General features: G+C 37.3%; 1 protein-coding gene across 1 annotated transcript in view; it reads left to right on the forward strand.

The window, feature by feature from the left end:
* Positions 1–20,658, forward strand: part of LOC122806083 (immunoglobulin superfamily DCC subclass member 3-like) — a 1,389,320-nt gene that overhangs the window by 1,291,118 nt on the left and 77,544 nt on the right. The window contains exon 10 of the mRNA XM_044076321.1: positions 19,551–19,739. Coding sequence (XP_043932256.1) covers positions 19,551–19,739 — 189 coding nt within the window. The remainder of the gene's footprint in view (positions 1–19,550; positions 19,740–20,658) is intronic.

Genomic DNA, 20,658 nt, shown 5'->3' on the forward strand with positions numbered 1-20,658 from the left:
TTTAATTGTATGCTTCCTTTGTGCTCAAGTTGAGGCTGAAATGAGTTCTATAGCAAAAACCCACCCAAGCAGTTAGCAAAGACATGCATAAGTAAAGAATAAGTAAACAGAAATAGTACCAGCGGCTTACAAGACCCTCTGACTAGTGTTACCTTGTTTTTATTTGTGCTTCTCACTCACATTGGAAAATTATATAAGTAAACAAACAAAATTATATAAGTAAACAAACAAACTTGTGAGTGCTTTAATTTAAAATTAATTGTGAGTGCATTCAATTTAAATTAATTTGTAAGGGCCAGCACACCGCAGACTTACCCCTCTGACCATCTCTTTACTATCTTACCCCCCCCCCCCCACCTCCTATCCTAGTGGATTTAGTGTTTTCCCTACATTTACCACTAGAGGGCAGCAGACCTCAAGGCATGGAAAACTGTCTCTTACTGGAAGTAGAAATCCAATAGCTCTGCAGACCAGCCATTCTCTGCTATCCCTGCTTGTACTTTTTACTCAAGTAATTACCCCCACCCCATGAAAAGTTGAAAAGGGAATTATCCTGGTTAAGTCTGAGAGTTTTAGAAACTAGACAGCTTTTTTGTCAATTACTACTCCAGCCACTGGAGGGGCCCCTTAATTAACTCTCTGTCTAAACTTACTTTTCCTGCCATAGCACTATTTATAAATATCTTTGTCTCTGTTATAGAACTCTTTACTCATACTTTTCTCCCCTACACAGCTATACCTTTGTTCACCATTTTCTGATAAGTAGCAACAGAAAGTGTCTACTCTGTAGAGTGGTTTGGGTTTATACTGACAGCAGAGACTGGTCTTAGTTCCAAGGTCATTAATCTTTTATTAGAACTAATGGAAATTGTACTTGACAATAATTTCATTCATTTTAATGGTGAATTTTACCGTCAAAGGAAAGGAGTAGCCATGGGGTTTCCTTGCGCTTCTTTATATGCTAACATTGTCTTGTACTACTGGGAAAAGGAATACGTGTTTGGAAGTAGATGGTTTCAAGACATTTTGCATTACAGAAGGTTTTTAGATGATATTTGTATTTTATGGAAAGGTAATGAGCATAACCTTCTAGATTTTTTGTCTTACATTAATAACTCAACATCTTTTTTGAAATTCACTCATAAAATAGATAAGAATGAATTACACTACCTGGATGTTACCTTATATAAGGACTACATTAATCAATGTTTTCAATCAAAAATATATAGAAAAACATCCTATTCTAACTCATATCTGCACTTTCAAAGTGGACATCCTTATTACCAAAAGAAAGGTATAGTAAAGGGGCAATTAATACGGGGATCTAGGATGTCTAGTACCTTGGAGGCCTTTTATGAGGAAATTGGAACCTTAAAAAGTTTTTTTCTTGAAAAGGGGTATCCAATTGCCCTTATTAATGAAATGATTCAAGAGGTCAGCAAGGAGAGGGATAGACTACATTTTCCCTTGTTAGGAACTGGTTTGAAAAATGATTTGCAAAAAACAACTAAAGATGTTTCCAAACTTAAAAATAGTTTTATGTACACATTTACAGCTAACTCAGATGAATTTGAACAAATTATTCACAAGTATTGGCCTGTTCTTAGCTTACAGGAAGATATAAAACTTCATGTTCCATCTTGCCCTCACTTTGTTAGGAAAAGAGACAAGAATTTGAAAGATTTGTTAGAGGCCAAACAGGATATGAAACAGGATAGAACAAAAAAGAAACTTGGAACTTTTCCCTGTGGGAATTGTAGGCAATGCTATGCTATGTTAAATGGGAGGACATTATATTTACCCTCTAGGAAATTCAGGCACAAACCCTTGAAATACTATAATTGTGGAGTGAAAGGTGTGGTATATTTGGGGTTTTGTGAGGTTTGCAAAGGATTTTATGTAGGGAAAACCGAACAAATTTTAAGAAGAAGAGTATATGAACATTTCAATGATATTACTAACCATAAGGAAAGTAATGCTTTTTATAAACATTCCTTGACTTGTAAAAATATGCGTATAAAATTTATTATACTTGAACAAATTACACCGGAGGTTAGATGTGGCAGCTGGGAAACCAGACTGGAATATCGGGAATTATTCTGGCAATTGAAACTTGATGCCAGCAGGTTTCCTGGTATGAACGAAAACATTAACATAAATAGTGTCTTAAAAATGAGGCAAGCTAGATTGTAACAGCTAAAAAAATTTTTATTTAGTTATATTAATGTTGGTTTTGTTGCAATTTGAGTTCAGATAAGCACGCTTAAACTAAGGAATGCTTTAGGTGAGATCATACTGAATCAGTTTTAATTGGGACACATATATACATAAAAAAGTCTTTTTATTTATTATACGCATTAAGTGGTTCAAGTTGCAATGAAAAGTCAGTTTTATTACAGTATTTATATGTAGTAATACTTTTTATCAATGAAAAAGTTTATATTTATGTATTTTTATTGAAATTGGTTCAATTAATTAGGTCATGTGACCTTGTTGAAGAGTATAAATTACTAGAAATGGAGTAGTATCTATTTTACCTTGATAAAGCTCGGTAGTAGCCGAGAGAAAGCGCTTGGTAGTATTTTTCTATTGCATTCAGCATCGTGAAGTGGATTTAATAAAAGCTTTAATATCAAGCTGCGTTTGTGTTGGTCTTGACCACGCAAAAGGAATTTTACTACAATATTGCCTGGTTATAACTTTCCGGGTCCTGTTTTGCTGGACTTTGTTACTTATTGGTTTTACTTGTTCTTTTCTGGTTTTACAGAAAGTGTCTCTTACCTTTTCTAAGCCTGTAGAACACAGTCTCTCTGTATAACTGATTGCCTCTCAGCCTCTCTCAGCTCTGACCCACTCTGTTCACCCTACGGGCTCACTCCGCTCCCCTACCCCCAATTCCCACCCACCCCTAGAGGGCCTATACTTATACTTCCCTAACCACACCCTCTCTCTCTCTCTTCCAACCTATACCATACATCACCTCATCCCATAAATTTTAGCCACACCTTTACCTTCTAACAATCACTCACAGTAAGCCACACCTTAGAGTACCTTACCGTATCTCTCTACTCTTAACTAATATGTATTAATGCCCTACTTTCTATAATTCCTTCATCCTTTAATCTTCTTTTGTCCTACTTTTCAATCCCAAACTCCTTACTTGTCTTATTTATAATCTCAGCAAGATGCCTCTGGCTAATCTAACCAAGCTAACACTTGTAGTTATACTTTCAACTGTCCTCACCTCTACCTACCTTCTTACCTCCTTTGAAAAACTGTACTATTACCATCTTAACCACTCCCTAAAACAAACAGCAATTCACACTCATATACCCTCTAATAGTCATACTAATATAACTTCCATTCCTAGCTACCTACTACCTAAATACCATAGCCCACATTAAACACAATATACCCACAATAAAGAAAGCGAAAATTCAAACTAACCTTAGGTATAATTCAGTAACAAAACTAAATAATCCCTCCTTAAAAGACGGTGACATCCACCCCAATCCTGGCCCTACCAACCCCACTATCCTAACAACCCACTCCAAACTCAATAACTCTCTCCTAATAGGACATCTAAATATCCAAAGCATTAATAATAAAGTAGCCCACCTCCATGCCCTTCTAGATATTCACTCCTTTGATATCTTCTGCCTCACTGAAACTTGGTTGAAACCTGAGACTAAAGACAATGAAATCATTCCCCAAGGTTATAACATAGTGAGACAAGATCAAACAAAATGCAAAGGGGGTGGAGTAGCAGTTCTGTTTAAAGATGGACTTCATATCTCCACCCTACCATATAATCCAACCCAGGATAGTAACGCAGAAGTCCTCATCACCAAACTTCAAATCAACGCAAACAAATCTTTATACATTATTTGTATTTACCTACCACCCGGAAATAATATCGCTACAATAGAGGCTATACTAAGCTGGGTGTCTTCAACTTACCCCCAAGAAAGAATAATACTAGGTGACTTTAATATTGACTGGAAAGATGTGAGCGTTGAAAATCCTACCTCTCATATTAGCCTCCATGGCTTTAGCCAAACTATATCCTCTACAACCAGGATTACCAAACCAAATAAAAAAGAGAGCACCTTAGACTGGATACTTATAAACAGACAGAAACAATCTTATAAGGTACCAACACTGCCAGGTGATGTAAGTGATCATATTTTGACCTACATCATAAGAGAAAAGAAGGATCTTCTCAACCTCCCCACCTTTAGGATAGCACGCTCTACCAAACACTTTAACTCAGAATTATTTCAAAATGAACTTAGTGCATGTGACTGGAACCCTTTAAAAACCCTATCACTTGAAGAGGCTGTAAAGTATCTTAACTCTAAATTCTTATCTATCCTGGATAGGCATGCACCTAAACGGTCCATCAGAATGAAGTCTAACCCAGCCCCATGGCTTTGTAAAGAAACCAGACATCAAATTTTGCTTAGGAACAAAGCTTGGGCTAAGTGGAGAGCTAACAGAATTATCTCTGATCAACTTAATTTTAGGCAGCTGAGAAATAGTACAAAAAAGGCAATACTTACAGATAAAAAGAACTATTACTGTAAACTGCAGCAAACTCACCAAAATAATCCTCTGAAGTTCTGGTCTAGTATCAATAAACTCCTTTTCCCAGGACACTCTCGAACACCCACCCCACTTGATGCCGATCCAAATACCCCCCATCAAACTGCCAATACCTTTAACTCTTTCTTCACTGAGACCATGCAATCACTAGCTAGTCAACGTATCCCAGACAACTCAAGCCTTCCCACCACCATACCAGGCACTCTACCTACATTGAAACTACAACCCATCTCTACTACTCTCATCTATAAATTCATTCAAAAACTCAAGCCTTGTACTCCTTCTTTCGACCGGCTACCATCACAATATCTTCAAAAAGCAGCCAAAGTAATTGCCTACCCTATATCCATCCTTATAAATAGGACAATTAAGGAGGGAACCACTCCAGATATTTGGAAAATCTCCCACATTATCCCCCTGCACAAAGGTGGTAACTCAAATGACTACTCTAACTATCGGCCAATAGCTCTCATCACCCTTAGCAAAAATTATGGAAAAATGCATTCACCAACAATGTTTGCATCATTTATCTCAACATAACATAATAGCAAACTGCCAACATGGCTTTAGGCCATCACACAGTACCACAACTGCCCTTTTATCCTTTACGGATGCCATCAATAGAAACCGCAAAAAAACATCCTCTCATCTGCACTCTATACACACACACACACACACACACACACACACACACACACACACACACACACACACACAGTATCGATCCATGATCTTCCTCATTGCCCTGTGTCTGTATTCATATTTGTTAATTCACACGGTCATTTCATTTGTTTCGTATCTCATGGACATTATTAAATACTGATTTCATTCTTACTGAAAAGATAAAAGTTGCGGTTGTGATTATTAAATTATACAATGTTTCTGATTACTTTGCATGATTTTTAAAATCCCAAATGTTGTTTTGTAGCTGTACTGCTTGCTTTGTTTGTTTTGTTGTGTACACATTTTCTTTAGAAGTATATAGTATACTCCTGAACACTCAGAATGTGGGTTCTGTTGTGCAAATGTATCTGATCTGATCTCAGTAACTTTAAATATGTGTTAATACCCTTTGACAGATGCGTTAGATTATTTACTTTCAAATTTTCCTTCATTCTTTCCCTTCCTTGTGGTCTTGGTAGAAAATGGTCTTCAGACCTGGTGACTTACAGAGTTATGAAGTAAGAAAATAAAAAAACCTTGATGTGCATTGCCATCTTTCCCCATACAAAGTGAAAATGTTGTCACTTTATATAATTCACTTGCCATCTTTCAGTTTAACAGCCAGGTATAGATAGTGGTTGTAAGTATTTGCCTTATTCAGTAGAATGAGGTTACATTAGGCAGATGGGGCCCATAAAATACTTCTGTTTGATTCCCAAATGTGCTGAAATTGCCTTTTTGTAACATTTTACTACTTCAGTTCAAAGCATAACCAACATTAATTGTTGTAAAAAGGAACATTTTAAACAATATGAAATTCACTTTATGAATGTAGAATAAATAGGAGCATAAATTTACATAAATGTCCACAAAGTTTTTCTGTTTTAATGGAAAGATATCCATCATTTAACAGTTGGTAAATACAATGCCTTTTGCTTCTGAACCTTTAGTTTTACATGAAAATAGTTCCTCATAGTTTAAAGTTTTTTTTCTTTTTTGTTTTGTTTGTTATCATGTGAAGATTGGGATGTTATATTTTGAGGTCTATTATTCTTGAATGGTAAACCCCTTATGTACAGAGTAAGAGGTTAATTTTAGGGCACAGAGGTTTTCTTGACATGAAGAACCAAGCGGGACATCCACAAACCTTAAAAAGCCTTTCCATGAGTTCCCTAAAGGACTTCCAATGGTGTATAGTGGCATTACAGATTAGTACGTAATGATGTAAACTACCTTTTATTTGCATATTGTTTTGTAAGTGGCATACCTCCCCCCTGCCACTACTATCAGATGAAAAGGAGAAGCAGTGGTATCTACCAGGCACCTCTGAACCTTGTAGATAAACATCGGCATAGCTGAGTGAAAGTGGTCTTGCTTACATCAGGGTAACGCAACTGTGACTGTACTTCATCGATAATCCCAGCCTGTGGATGTGCTCAGCAAGAGGTGCTGGGTAAATAGGGTTCACTGACAACTTTCTTTTACTAGAGGAAACTATGAGAAGCAGTATATATACAACAATGGCATGGGGGGCACTTTAAAAATAGATTCATAGGTTCATAGGTAGGTACTAGGCTATCGGCCCAAGGGCCTACGTAAGCCTAGCCAGCAAGGTTCCATAGCTTACGCCACCCAAGAAAAATCTAGGTAAGATGGCATAATGACCACAGGCACATACATTAATGCCTGGAGTGGCTAAATAATTTGAAGTATTCTACCAAGGTATAGAGACTTTGATCACCTGCCTTTCCGACAAGGACTCACAGGGTACTTACAGCATTAAAATATGAGAACCAAATTATTCAGTGACTTGAACATATTTCAGTGAAGCATTGAACTATTAAAGTTTGGTTTCATCAGTCCCGAACTCTCAAGCATTGTGTTTGTTCATAGTTCTAATAATAGCAAGATCAGAGAATTTCGACTGAAGAGAAAAGGAAAACATTTGAAAACATTTCTCTTTACTCTGAGGTTGTGTGACTGCATTTAGAGATCTGGGGCCAGATTCCAAAAAGTTGTTCTTATTGTAAGTCTACCCTGCTTCTTAAAAGCTTGCTGTCAGGGTAAGTGACTTACATCAGTGTAAGGCCTATCTATAAACAAGACTTAAACTGGGAACCATATTCAGGTGCCTAGGTCGTGTGACAATGCCCTGTGGGACAGGTGGATATGGACATATGGCTGGATGGCAGTCTAGCTGTGTAGACATATGGCTGCAGACATTTACCTGTGGGCCTAGGAGATCCCCCTGCACCATATCCTTAGATGGTAGAGGCAAAACAATAGACTGAGAGTATGTGCATGTCTCTAGGAGCACAAAGACTTAACCATCTGCAGTATAGGCTGCAGTATCCAGATGGTAGGTGTGCATTAATGTAGCACTGTAAAAGAGGTCTACAATGGGCAAAGCATCTATTAATATAGCAATGGAATTGATGTGTGGAGTGCTTGGTGTGCAATACATGGAAATATAATCACAAACTGGAAAAATATGCCACAGCATGTAAAGAATCCTGCACATTGCTGAAGTCACACATGTTGCAGGATGTGTTTTAGGCAGTACTTCCTTACAACAATAGCTTTTTACTGGGTGCCACTGGTAATCCCCTGAGCAGTGATGCTTTTAACTTATGAGTTATGTTGTGTTCCTGTTGCAGAATGGACAGAAGGTCAGAAAGCTATACAGTAGGCTGTCCAAGTAGCTCCTTTAGCCAGCAGTGCCATGCCTCCATATGATTACTGGTCCATGAAAGATCCATACCAGAGACATCACAGACATTCCAAAATTTCAGAGGATAAGATGTTGGCAGTTGTTGAGGTGTAGTAGAGTGGGATGCATACTCGCTTGGACAGCCACACACATAATGACGATGAAGAAATGTTGACATGTACTTTTCAAATTCAGGCAGTGTGGAAACCATCCCCAAAAATGCAGGCACATTATCATCTACTGATAAGAAAGTCAGTGGAATTGTCTTGCAGATTGTTCTTATAAATGCAGTGTCTGTACCATAAAGGGCCACAAGGTGATGGTGCTGGAGTTGCCATCAAATAATCTGGGCAAAATGAAACACATATCCCTTTAGGATACTCTTGAGGAGTGCCTTATGTCTGGTATGAATTGCCTTTTCAAAATCAGTCATGATGCACTGTGGATGAAAGGTGCATCTGAAACCTGCAGCCATCACCTTAAGCATATCCCACATATTGTTATATGCTGCCTCAGTTTCCTAAGTTATTTGACAGTAAAGCAGAGGAACAGTTCTAGTGTTAGTGGGACTACCAATGGAGCCATGCAGGGTGTACAATTGGCGGCACAAATCTGCATGTTTTTGGAATGTGCCACCCCCAAGTATGATGTGTTACCTGCACAGATCTGCCAAATTGTATGATGTAGTTAGCAAAACAATGGAGTCCTTGCCATCCATGTCTGACTTTCATCATAGGAGGAAGATTCCACTCTGGAGTGGGTACCAAGTGATATCAATGTCCTCTAGAGTTGCAGAAGGTATGGAAAGGGAATCCTGTATCATCTGCTGTATTCTTTTAATGGTGTGATGGAGTGTAGTCCAAACCACAAAGTGTTCCCTGCATGTACGGCAACTGCAAGGCTCCAATCAACAATGTGATAAAGAAACCAAGCCAGCAGACAATGGCAAACTGTAAATCTTTAATAGGACTCCCAGAGAAAACATAGGTAGTCTATAAAAACAGACAGGTTTCGGCTGAAATTTCACTTAGCCTTCTTCAGTGTTAAACAAATAAATAGTAATTAACACATTTAAATACTATGCATATTGAAACATGTTAAGCAACCATTGGTCCCTCACAAATGCTCATTTAATCAAGGTGAAAATAATGGATGTCATTATACTTGTATGGCCTTAGATCCCACCTTTAGGTTCAGGAAAAAAATTGATCATTTTTTGAACTTAACTAGGGAAGAAGGCATCATTTCTGATCATGATTTACATCATTTAATGGTTATGGATTCTAACAATCAATATATATATATATATATATATATATATATATATATATATATATATATATATATATAGATATATATATGTATATATATATATATATATATATATATATATATATATATATAGATATATATATATATTTTCTTCCCAAAATGCATAAAGACCTGAACCACCCACCAGGTAGGCCTATTGTCTTGGGTAGGAGCTCTTTAACAGAACCCTTATCCCAGTTTCTAACTTGACACTTACAAACTTTACTTAGGTGGGTACGTTTCAGACTTCAGTACACCGCAGAATTTCTCCAAATCATTGCTGACACCCAACTAGAACCAGGATTGCTGCTTTGCACTCTGGATGTCTCCACCCTATATACCAATATTCCACATTGGGCGGGTTTGGATGCCCTAGAATATTGGCCATTGTCTGCTGGCTTGGTTTCTTTGTGACGGAGTGTAGTACAACATGACATCTCTTGTAGCACATTGTCATATGCCTTTCCATGGACACTGTGTAGTAATTGTCTAGACAAATCATTGCTGTGGTCTGCACTCTGCCATAGTCCTGCATGCAACACTGACACCTGTATATTGGTGGAATCTGTCCCATGTTGGTGTGCCAATGATTTCTGCAGTTCTTCCTATTTTGCATGTTGTGCTGTGATAGCCTGGCCTCTATATGCCTTTATCGTATGTTTGATACTTGCCCAGTATCATTTAGATAGCATTTCTCACTCTAAGTGATATAGGTACTCCTCTGTCACTAGCATTGGCTTGCCACATTGGCTGGGCACTGTCCAATATCTGCTGCTGTGCTGTCCTGGTCTGTACTCATAGGCAGTATCCATCATGTCAGTGCTACGTGTAGTGGGCTGTTCAGCATCCATGTTGTACAGGTTAATAAGGCTGAGCAGCTGGATGCCAGTGATGTCAGCTGTAGGTTGCTCTGTGACTATGTGCACCGCAGTGTGTTTCACCTTGATGTAAGTAGATCCTGTATTTACTATGATTAGCTGCATAAGCAGTGGCTTATTAGTGCTGTCTGTCACACACAGTATTCTATTGATCTATGTAATCCACCCTGCTGCTATATACCCGGCTGTAGTTTGTATATAGATGTCCACACTTGATGTAGTACACTGGTGTCACTGTCCTTACAGAACACTTCCCCTGTAAAAGCCTGATTTATATCTTGACCAATCAGATTTCATTGCCTAATCCCATTTCCAGATACAGACTTTACATAGGGATGCTTTCCTGTATGGATACCTTTTCCGCAAGTCTGCTTCTATCCTTGTGTTTGCCCTGTATGCAGCTATTGTAGGATAATTGTGTCAGACCTCCATGGCCATGCATGCTCTTCTGGTAGATTAAATTATTCATAGGTAGGTGGGAAAGACATAAATAACATATTTGTCATACATAATTATATAGTTCTCTGATGTTTAGTGTGCTTGAATCATACTTGGTTCTCCCATGTCCCTTGTGTGTGCCTGCTATTCTGTTGGTCTATATGGTGATTCCTGATGGTAGCTGTTTCTGCATTTTGTTAGAACACAGCTCTAATAGGCAGCTGTACCTCATTCGCTTTGATGTAGTTATGCGCATCTCTCCTTTCTCTATTCCCCCTATGTACTCCATTCCCATGTTGTTTTATTCCTAGGTCTTCCACAGACCTACAGGTGTTAATGTAAATCACTGTACACAATAAACTTCCCTTCCTGTTCTGTAAAAGGAAATATTCACTCTAGCCATGCTGTTGCTGTTCATAGTATGTGCTGGATGCACCTTTTTTTATTTTTTTTTTACTGCACATTGCATCTCTACTTCTAATGCATCTGTCGTTCTGGACAGACTTTGGAGTTACTGCCATATAATCATGAGATAGAATCACCTGACTATATCTGATAAGGCTTCCCTACTGTTCATTTGTACTGAGATTGAGACATACCTCTCCACTGCCAAGAGTCTCGTAGAATGTTCAGATTTCTGCTGTACAGACGTCTTCATACCATCTGTGGCGTTCAGGCATGTCACAAAGGATTGAAGTCAATAACATACATTTGGGTTTCCAAATTCATATCCTACTGTAAATGCATGCCAGTGCAATTCTTAATATACTAGCTACTTTCTAGGCTTATAGTTGCAGTAGTTCAACTTCTACCTGTTTTGGGCCTTTGTCACCTGATTATGTTAGACTTTTTTGAGTTTCCTTGTGGTTGTTTCCATAGCTACAATAACTCTTCTACTGCTGCTGTATCTGTTGTTAGACTACAGCTGCATAGCTTTCCTTAGGGATAATTGTGATGTTGCAGGTTTCAGGTCGCCATTTAACACCATAGCAATTGTGTTTACCAGCTGTACCATTCTACGGAGAAGCGGTGTAGTGGCTTTCTGGTTTCAGTGTTGAAGTTTCCGGAGGAAAGGTCTCGCAACATAAATACCAAAACACCCTGGGACCATATTCCAAAAGACCAGCTCTAAGTGCAAGTAACCACTTCCACTTGGAACAAGTCTTTTGGAGCCAGGCCCCTTGAGTGCAGGGTATGTGCTTTATGGATTTTTCTGTAATATGGAACCATTGTTTGAGTTGTCGACACTTTATGTAGTTAATATTTTTTTTTTATTTAGTTAAACTCTTAAGTCCTAATGTATGGATACAGAAAGAACTATTCTTGACACTTACATAAATCTTTTCTCAGGCATTTGAATTGTATACAAAGAATTTTTGGCATGTCTTCTTGAATAACTGTTTTATGCTCCTTTTCTCCAAGATTATTTGAAATTTTTAGTTTACTTTTCTGTTTTTTCTAGTGCTAAAAGCATTAAACATAGATCATGAGCATTTTCAGTGGGCATAGTTGTTAAGCTGTGCTAACAACAACATTTATGGTCCGACAGAAGCTAGCTATTTTGCTGCCCGGTGCCATTACGCAATCTGGACCTTCCCCCAACTTTAAGTTCTGGTGGCAACAATTTTGCTGCTTCAAAGTTATGTATAAACAGACAACTTGTGACTCTGTTGTATGTCTTACCTGCCATAGAAAAAGAGAAAACGACTATACTTAAAAGAAGGTCTTCCCTGCCACCAAATTAACAATTGTAATAAACTCTATGAAAATTATGCATTTTTAATGTCTTTATATTTATAAGGAGAGTATGACCATTGATACAATATTTAATAATGTTTTATTTAATTACTTTTTATTTCATAACTATGAAAACTGTACATTTTAGTTTTTATATTTATAAAAAGAGTATGTCCTTTGAAATAATATTTAATCATGTCATGTTATTATTTATTTTTTATTTCATTCCTTTTTAAGTTTACACCCTTGTTCAAGTTTTTCACTCAGAGTGCATTTTATCTGTGCGAAGAGAAACAGGGGCATGGTAATGAGGAATATCATTGTTCAGACTCCTATATACATATAGATGTGTGCTAGTGTGTGTGCTTGTGTGTGTGTGTGTGTGTGTGTGTGTGTGTGTGTGTGTGTGTGTGTGTGTGTGTGTATACATGTTTACTTTTAAATGTTCTAGCATGTAAAGCCAGAAAGATGCAAAATGTCAAGATAAATGTTCTTATCCTTTTAATGTCAGCAGCCAATGTATGTTACCGGGGCTTTCAAATATCGGACTTTCCCTACCATGTGGACATATGAAACAAGCAGTTAACATAGGTTCTGTGAGGGGGCGGGTCTAGTAGTTTTTGAGTCATAGGTCTCAGGGTCTATATGACACTATCGAATGGACTAAATAGCGAATGCTATTTAGTCGATCCGATACTGTCGAAATGGCAAAATAGCAAAGTCACGGAACATCAATTTTTTTCCAAGGGAAAAAATTTGGCGGGCCATCTTCGGGACTTTGCCATTTCCTCCACTATGGTGTGATCTTGGAATTGGTATATTTAAGTAGGGAGAGTGTGGGGGGAACAGACCCCCACATGAGGTGGGGGGGCAAAGCCCCCCACTTAAATTTGTGTTTAAGTTTATTTTTTTTACAGAGCAGCAAATTTTTTCCATGGGAAAAAATTCGCTGTTCTGTTTGTTCAATATTTTGTTGTTTCGATATTATCAGTACGATGAAATAGCGTTCGCTATTTACATCGTATGATAATATGATATAGATGCAGGTCTCAGCATTCTGGTCTCAGATTATGATGGCATAAGCATTTATCTTCCTGAGAGTTTGCATCCTGACATTTGATCACGTAGGAATTCAAAGGTAAATGATATAGTGCATTACGTAAGTGAAACTGAAAATGTTCCAGTTATGCTACCTACATCTGATGCTGTTTTTGCAGCATACAAGCCAAAATGGCAATTTGATATAGCAACAATAAAAAAAATGTTTTTCTGTGATACAAACCTCTACATCTTTGAAAATGATTGTAAGACCTCTGAATTCATGTCATGGAAGAGCAGTCTTCCTGATGTGACATTCTCAAGTTCAGAGTGCTGGACTTTATGAATTCCACTTTATTAAGCCTGGCCACATCCACTCCACTGGATACATATAAGAGTGCACTTGTGTTTTTTCTTACTTAGTTGCTTCATCTTCACAGGCCCAGCACTCATAAATAAAAACAGATCTGAAGCAGAATATCTCTTTGCATAATCTACTTTCTGACAAAAAGTCTGCTAGAATTTTTTTTGGGAAAATATTTTATGTTGTAAAATATAACCGCTATAAGCTAAGTTAAGACAATTATGCTGTTATTAGTTTAATTTTTTAACATTTTCACACACTTGTTTCTCTGTTATAATACATGGCTGTAACCAACCATTTTTTCTGTCATGAAGTTCCATTGTGGACTCTTAGCACTGAACAGGTTTTAGCTCATTTGGAATAATGCCGAACAACTGTAAATATCAGTCTGAACCTGGTACAGCAGTACAGCACCATGTGCTGTGCTACACTTACTGGATTTTGTGCATGTGAGCTCTTCGATATATTTGTCTCAGAAATATCATATTCATCTCTTTTGGTTGTGGTTGAGACTGTTTGTTAAGATCAAAGCTGTTTGTAAATTTTGCAGTATTTTATTTCATTTTTAAGCATTTATTAAGAGTTTGGTAGGTGCATTGGACAAAAAAGCAGGAAATTATTTACTGCTGCCTGGGAACAGTATGGTGTACCAAAATCAAGAAGGCAATGAACATGCAGACATTTATAGCTCAGTTCATTTGGCTCACTAATGTAAAGAATAAAGCCTTGGCCAAAGGCAAGGTGACCAGGGTTCTGTTAGTTGATCCTGGTGATGAAATAGACAACTTAGTACAGGCAAGAATGAAAGTGCTTTGCCAGCTTCCCTCTCGTAGAAAGGCAGGGAGTGGGACAGCAGAGGCAGATCATTGTTGTGTTGCTGGAAGTGGGATTGGAAATCATGGAAATTATGGAAGTTAGCATGGGAGAGGCAGTTATATGGGCAACATCCAAGATAGGGCATATGCCACTGTGGGGGTATTCCATTGCACACTCACATGCAATATATGCTAAGTTATTACATCTGGCAGATTAGGCCTTAATGGAAAATTTGAGCTGGCCACAATGTGATGGCTGTAGCTGTGAACCTCCCCTCCAGTGAAGAGGTAATTTATAGCCTGATGGCAAGGAGTCTTCCTATTCATTGAGATAAGACCCCTACAGTAAATAAACACATTTAGAGCATCCAAATATGTTGGTCCCCAGGGTGAGAAGAATTGATAGGAGGTACTTCTTTCCTGAAATGGCCAGTAGCTGAAAATAAATAAATAAATAAATAAAAAATAAATAAATAAATAGCCAAGGTTCATTTTAGTCCAGTAAGTTAGAAACTGTTTAAGTCAGGCATCAGGAACGCCAAAACTAATTTAGATATTAAAGTTAGCACTGTATTGGATAATTTTGTTATATTTATTAAGTGTGTCACATAACAGCAATGGAAAGCTCTTTACGGCCATATATATTTCCATATTCAAATTCTTCAGCTGAGAAAAACAAAGCAATTCCACTGTTTAGAGAATGGAGGCAAGCTGCTGGTCAGGTGCCATTTGTTTAGTATTTATTACCAGTATACAACATGATGAAAGCGAAATATAATTTTGTGGTGGTTGGTTATGTGACAGAAGTGATACATTAATGTCCCACTTGTTGATGGGATGAACTCAGCTGGTCCATCTTGTGTGTGTAGGCAGCACATATAATTCCTTTTAGCTTACGCCTGTCCTGTTACCTCCTACCTCCCATTTTGGACCTGTCAGTTGTTGATTGTTTTGCCACCCATTTAAGTAATGCATTTCAGGAATGCAGCTCTCTCTCATGGAAGAAGTGCTGTTATATGTAAGTACTAAACCCGATCCCCTGTGCATTTGTTGGCTGGGTGTCTTCCTACTGTGTCCTTTTGTTTGTATGGTACTATAGTACTTTGTTCACCCCCCCCCCAAAGAATCTCTGGCTACAAATATTATCACATGAGTAACTGGGTTCCTATTGCCTTCTTTAAAGCACATGCTAAATCTCTAAGCATTTCTTCATACTGCAGGCTGTCTGAATCCATGCTGGTGTATTTTGATAAGCCTTTGTGTTGTCTCAAGCAGGCTGATGTCTTTCTTGTGCTGTGCAGTAACTGACTTAGTACTCCTGGGATCATCTCACAAGTACACTGCAAGAAGCAGGGAAAACTTCTAGTTTCCTGAAAGCCATACCTGTAGCATTGTAGCTAACAGGTGATTGGCCTAGGTCATTGCTTTTAACAAGGAGTGCTTAGTTGTACCTGAGATGATGTTCCCATATCTTTGTCTGCATCCTTCATGTCTTCAGAAGTTCCACTGAACATTCTCCGTCATTTTTGCATAGCCTCAGTACATTGTCTTCTATTTTGTTGTGTTTAATACTAGTCGCCTTATATTTGCTTGAGTACCTTATTTCATAAGCAACTTCCAGACAGTTGCATTCATTAATAACATGCTTTCTAATCTTCTCATATTCTGCATATAGGTTTGATACACTTTCAGAGCTTGAGAAGATTGCAAGGCCCACATTACATGCTACATTTCCCCATCCATTATTTTATTTACATCCCTACACACATAGCTACTTTTTACTTTTTTGTCATTGTCTTCTATCAGTTCTTTACTCATTGTATCATTCTTAGCCACCATGTTTAAGCTCACTTGAGACTGACATGCCTTGCAACATCCCAACTAGACCGTGCCTTTTTGCACACTAGTTTATATTGTGTCTTCCTGCTAGTGTTCAGGCAATGCACTGACATGTCTTTTTTTAACTAAAAAAGGAAAAAAACAAACAAGAACACTGAAACACGGCTTAGTAATGAATGTACATAAAACACCAATGGAAAACAATAAAATAGCTTTATTGGGGTAAGCGCTTTCACGTTTATCAGTAGCGCTTCATCGTACCATTACAATTCCAAATAAAATTGTAATTTAAATATTAGGCAGGCACCTTATGGCTCATCACTATTTAAATTACAATTTTATGTGGAATTGTAATGGTCTGATGAAGCATTACTCATAAACGTGAAAGAGCTTACCTCAATAAAGCTATTTTATTGCTTTTCATTGGTGTTTTATGTACGCTCATTGCTAAAACGTGTTTCAATGTTCCAGTTTGGCTTTTCCTTTTATGCTTAGTTGTTTTCCAGACATTGCTCATCTCCGGAGGACATTCTTTATTTATTCATACAGTCTACTTTTTAACACAATCATCTTTATTGAATTATCATTTATGACATAGGCGATCATGCATTATACAAATGGAAACAAACTATGTTGATATATTTTCAGTTATAAACATTATACATCACATATAATCTTCTGTATGGTTACTATCAATAGAACATCACATGGCTCATTCAATTCCTGCCTTCCCTTCAACCTCATTCCTCCTCCAAAACATTATTCTGCATGCATTGTTCCCACAATTCCCCATTTTTTCTGTATAATTTGTTCCTACACTTTTCTAAAGATCCCACTTCCAGTTCTTTTATCTCTGACTATATTCACAATTTCTAATATGGTTGGTTTAGATTTTTGCTTTCTATTTTCTAGTAATTGGCTTTTTTGGAAGCCACCAGAATTAAACTCGGCAAGGTCTTATTATGTTTTACTACACCTAGGCAATTCAAATTGTGTGTCTAAGCTCAAAAGATAATTTTCTTCATTACACCAATTTGCTGACCTAGTATTTCTGACAGAGTAGTCTGCAGGGAATTTTTAAAGATTGCCAACTCATTACATTCTGAAAAAATAATATTTCCAGTTACCTCTTTCTTGCCCATCTCACCTCCAGCATTTGTTATCTACCTGAGAAAGAATTGTTAAGAATCTGGTTGGGGTATAAAAATACCAATGCAATCACTTCCAAGCAGAAATCATAAATCTTCCAGACTTTGATACATATTTGGAAACCATACATATGTCCTCCTATTGTTCTGTTGCCAATTGCTTATCCAGTCTCTCTTCCCAATCCTTTCTAAGTTCCAGTGACTGATTCCTATAGATATCATGCAATATTTTATATGCCCTACTAATTATACCTTTTTTAACACCAGCTTCTGTTCTAGATTCAGCTACAACCTCTACCAGAGATGATCTTTCAATCAGGATCCCGATCCATTTCTCTTTGCTTATACTCTGATATCAAGCCGTCGTAGGGAAGGCAGTGTCTATCCTACATTCCAAATGTATTCTTGTACTGTTCCCATTATATTATACACTGCCATGCCTTCAGCTTTATCTGTGGTAATTTCCTGATATGAACTGTGTGCTAGATCCAGAATTCTTCTGTCCATACTCCGAATTTTTTAACAATACAAATACTTTTTTAAACCACCCATACTGTGAAGTGAAAGTAACTTCAGAGTCTGTATAAAATGCAAAGTAAAACAACAGTAGCTACACTGGAAAAGAGTTGCAGTCCCTGATTGTTTATTTATCAATATTGATTAAATAATATCAGAATAATTAACATGATGAGGCCAAAAGAAGCTAAAATATGAGCTTTTTGTAGAAGTTGTATTCCTTACTGAAAGTAGTTATCGTTACTTTTTCTTCATATGATGATTTTTGTTTCTTTTCCAGAGAAATCCCATCCTATGTCTGCAGACATGATCATAGAGCAGTTCTCTGCACAACAGCAGATTTGTTATATCTAGTGCCTCTCTAGCGCTATTGCTGACCGTGATATCCAAACTATAATAAGGAACACTCATTGCCTACCAGATGAGGCAGCACTAATGCTTGAATATTTAAAATCTCAGAGTAAATGGTCCAAAGAATGGTAAACAAGGCCTGTTTAACTGAATAACTGTTTATTTTTCTTAAAACTTCTGTACTTCCTTTGAGGCTTTTAGACCTTAGCAGATATTAAACTAAAGGGGTGCAGGAGGCTTTTCTGCTTATTGTATTTATTTCTATTTAATTTTTATTTTATATTTGTATTTGTTTTCTGAGGTAGAGTACTGATTTTCCATGGACCTTTTTCAGATTCAGCCTAGGAGTGCTGTCTAGTTAAGTGATTTGCTTAGAATCACACAGGAAATTGAGGCTGAGGTAATCAAAGCTTGCACATGGGAACATTGCTTACCTTTACTTTGCCTAGGGAAGTGTTTTTTTTTTTTTACACTTTCTTGTATTTAAGTTAAAAAAAATAGATCCCTTAGTTAAATGTGACTCTAATTATCATGCCATGTCCATAGATTTTACTATAAGGTTTAGGCTTGCATTTTCTGGGCTTTGTTATTTCACAGCCATCCAGCCGGCATAATGCTAAATAAATGACTGAGTAGGTAATAAAAAATGTTTTCAGAATGAACTTTAATATCTTGCTTTTATCTTATCTATGTAATATGTTCAGCTGTCATTAATGATTGTGTCTTTCTAACATATACTTAAGATTACAGTGCAGACTCTGGAATGTCCCACATTGCAGATCAAAGTTACATAAAGGAAACACAAACCTGCATATTATGTGCACCCCACCACGCACACTGTAGTATTTTATTACTAATGAAATATCTTTAGCTCAGAGACTGAGCTATTTCAGTTGTTTGGTTCCAGTGTGTTTTAGATAGATCATTGCGGAACATTACTTTGAAATAATGGATTTATGTATGTTTTTACAGCTGATCCAAAGCTTCTGTGTAGTGTCATTTAAGCTGCCTTATGGTGCAAGTCATCATGGCTGTATTTACAGGATTAAGTGATTGAACTGAGTGCTATGTTCATATACATGATAACATTACAGCTAATGTAGCATGCTTTAAATAATATGATTTGCTGTGTTTCAGTGCCTGCTGTGCCATCTCTCTACATAAAAGTTCTGAACAATACTGCTATCCAGGCAGTATGGGAACCCTCCTCTAAGCTGGGTCAACATGACGGCTTCAAGTTATACTATCGTAAAGTCCATGTTTCTGACTTCATAGGACCTGTACTACTGCCGCACAATATTACATCATACAACATCACACAGCTAGGTAATGTCAGATAATACTAATCTTTGAAAAGCTAATTTAATGTTTGCTTTTAACTTTAATTGCAGGTGATTATCAGTATGCTTACAAATCCATTTTATTGTTGCATTATATAGATAAGTTAAGTCAGGACATGTGGCGCAAAATCTAAGTACTTAGAGAGACAACAGATTTTTGGGAACGATGTCCAATTTCAGACTGCTCATTTTATTTCTTTATTATACCTTCTGCAATCCTTTTTTTTTCAGATGTCAAATATTACTAGTGTCAGCCCAGGATATTAGCAGTAACATGTGTCATTTGGTTTATGATTGTTTTAATATTTAATTTGAAATTAACATGCATGGAAACTGAATAATTTACTGAACCTTGTATCATCAAATAAACTAAAAAAAAAAATCTGGAAATAAATATGCAGAGCTTATTTTATTTACAGTGGAGACAGTGAGGCAATGTCAGTGTTTCTCCAGTTGAAATACAATTCAATGAAGTAGCAAAACACCCATAAAACTCACAGCCTTTTCTAGACTAAAACCTTATCCAACAGACTCTTCCAGGAAAAACATGGCTGCAACCTTTTTACTGCCTCTCCTTCTCTATGATGCACCCATACTGGTCAGTCTGTAAGCCACCAATGTAACCACCTAGAGCAATGCCGCAACAAAGTACCAACATTTGCAGCCATTATGGGTGGCACAGTGGATAGCATTGTTGCATCACAGCAAGAGGTTCCCTGGTTCTATTCTTAGTTGGAGTGCCTATGTGTGGAGTCTGCATATCCTCCCTGTCTTCACTTGAGCTTTCTCTGGGTGCTCCAGTTGACTCCGACATCCAAAGACATGCAGTAGGTGGACTGTATACTCTAAACTGGCAATAAGTGTAAGTGTGCATGTGAGCTTGTGGTGTGGAATAACTACTGTGG

The sequence above is a fragment of the Protopterus annectens genome, chromosome 7.part0 (assembly GCF_019279795.1).
Source record: "Protopterus annectens isolate FY-2018-M chromosome 7.part0, PAN1.0, whole genome shotgun sequence".
In the NCBI taxonomy this organism is placed as follows: domain Eukaryota; kingdom Metazoa; phylum Chordata; order Ceratodontiformes; family Protopteridae; genus Protopterus; species Protopterus annectens.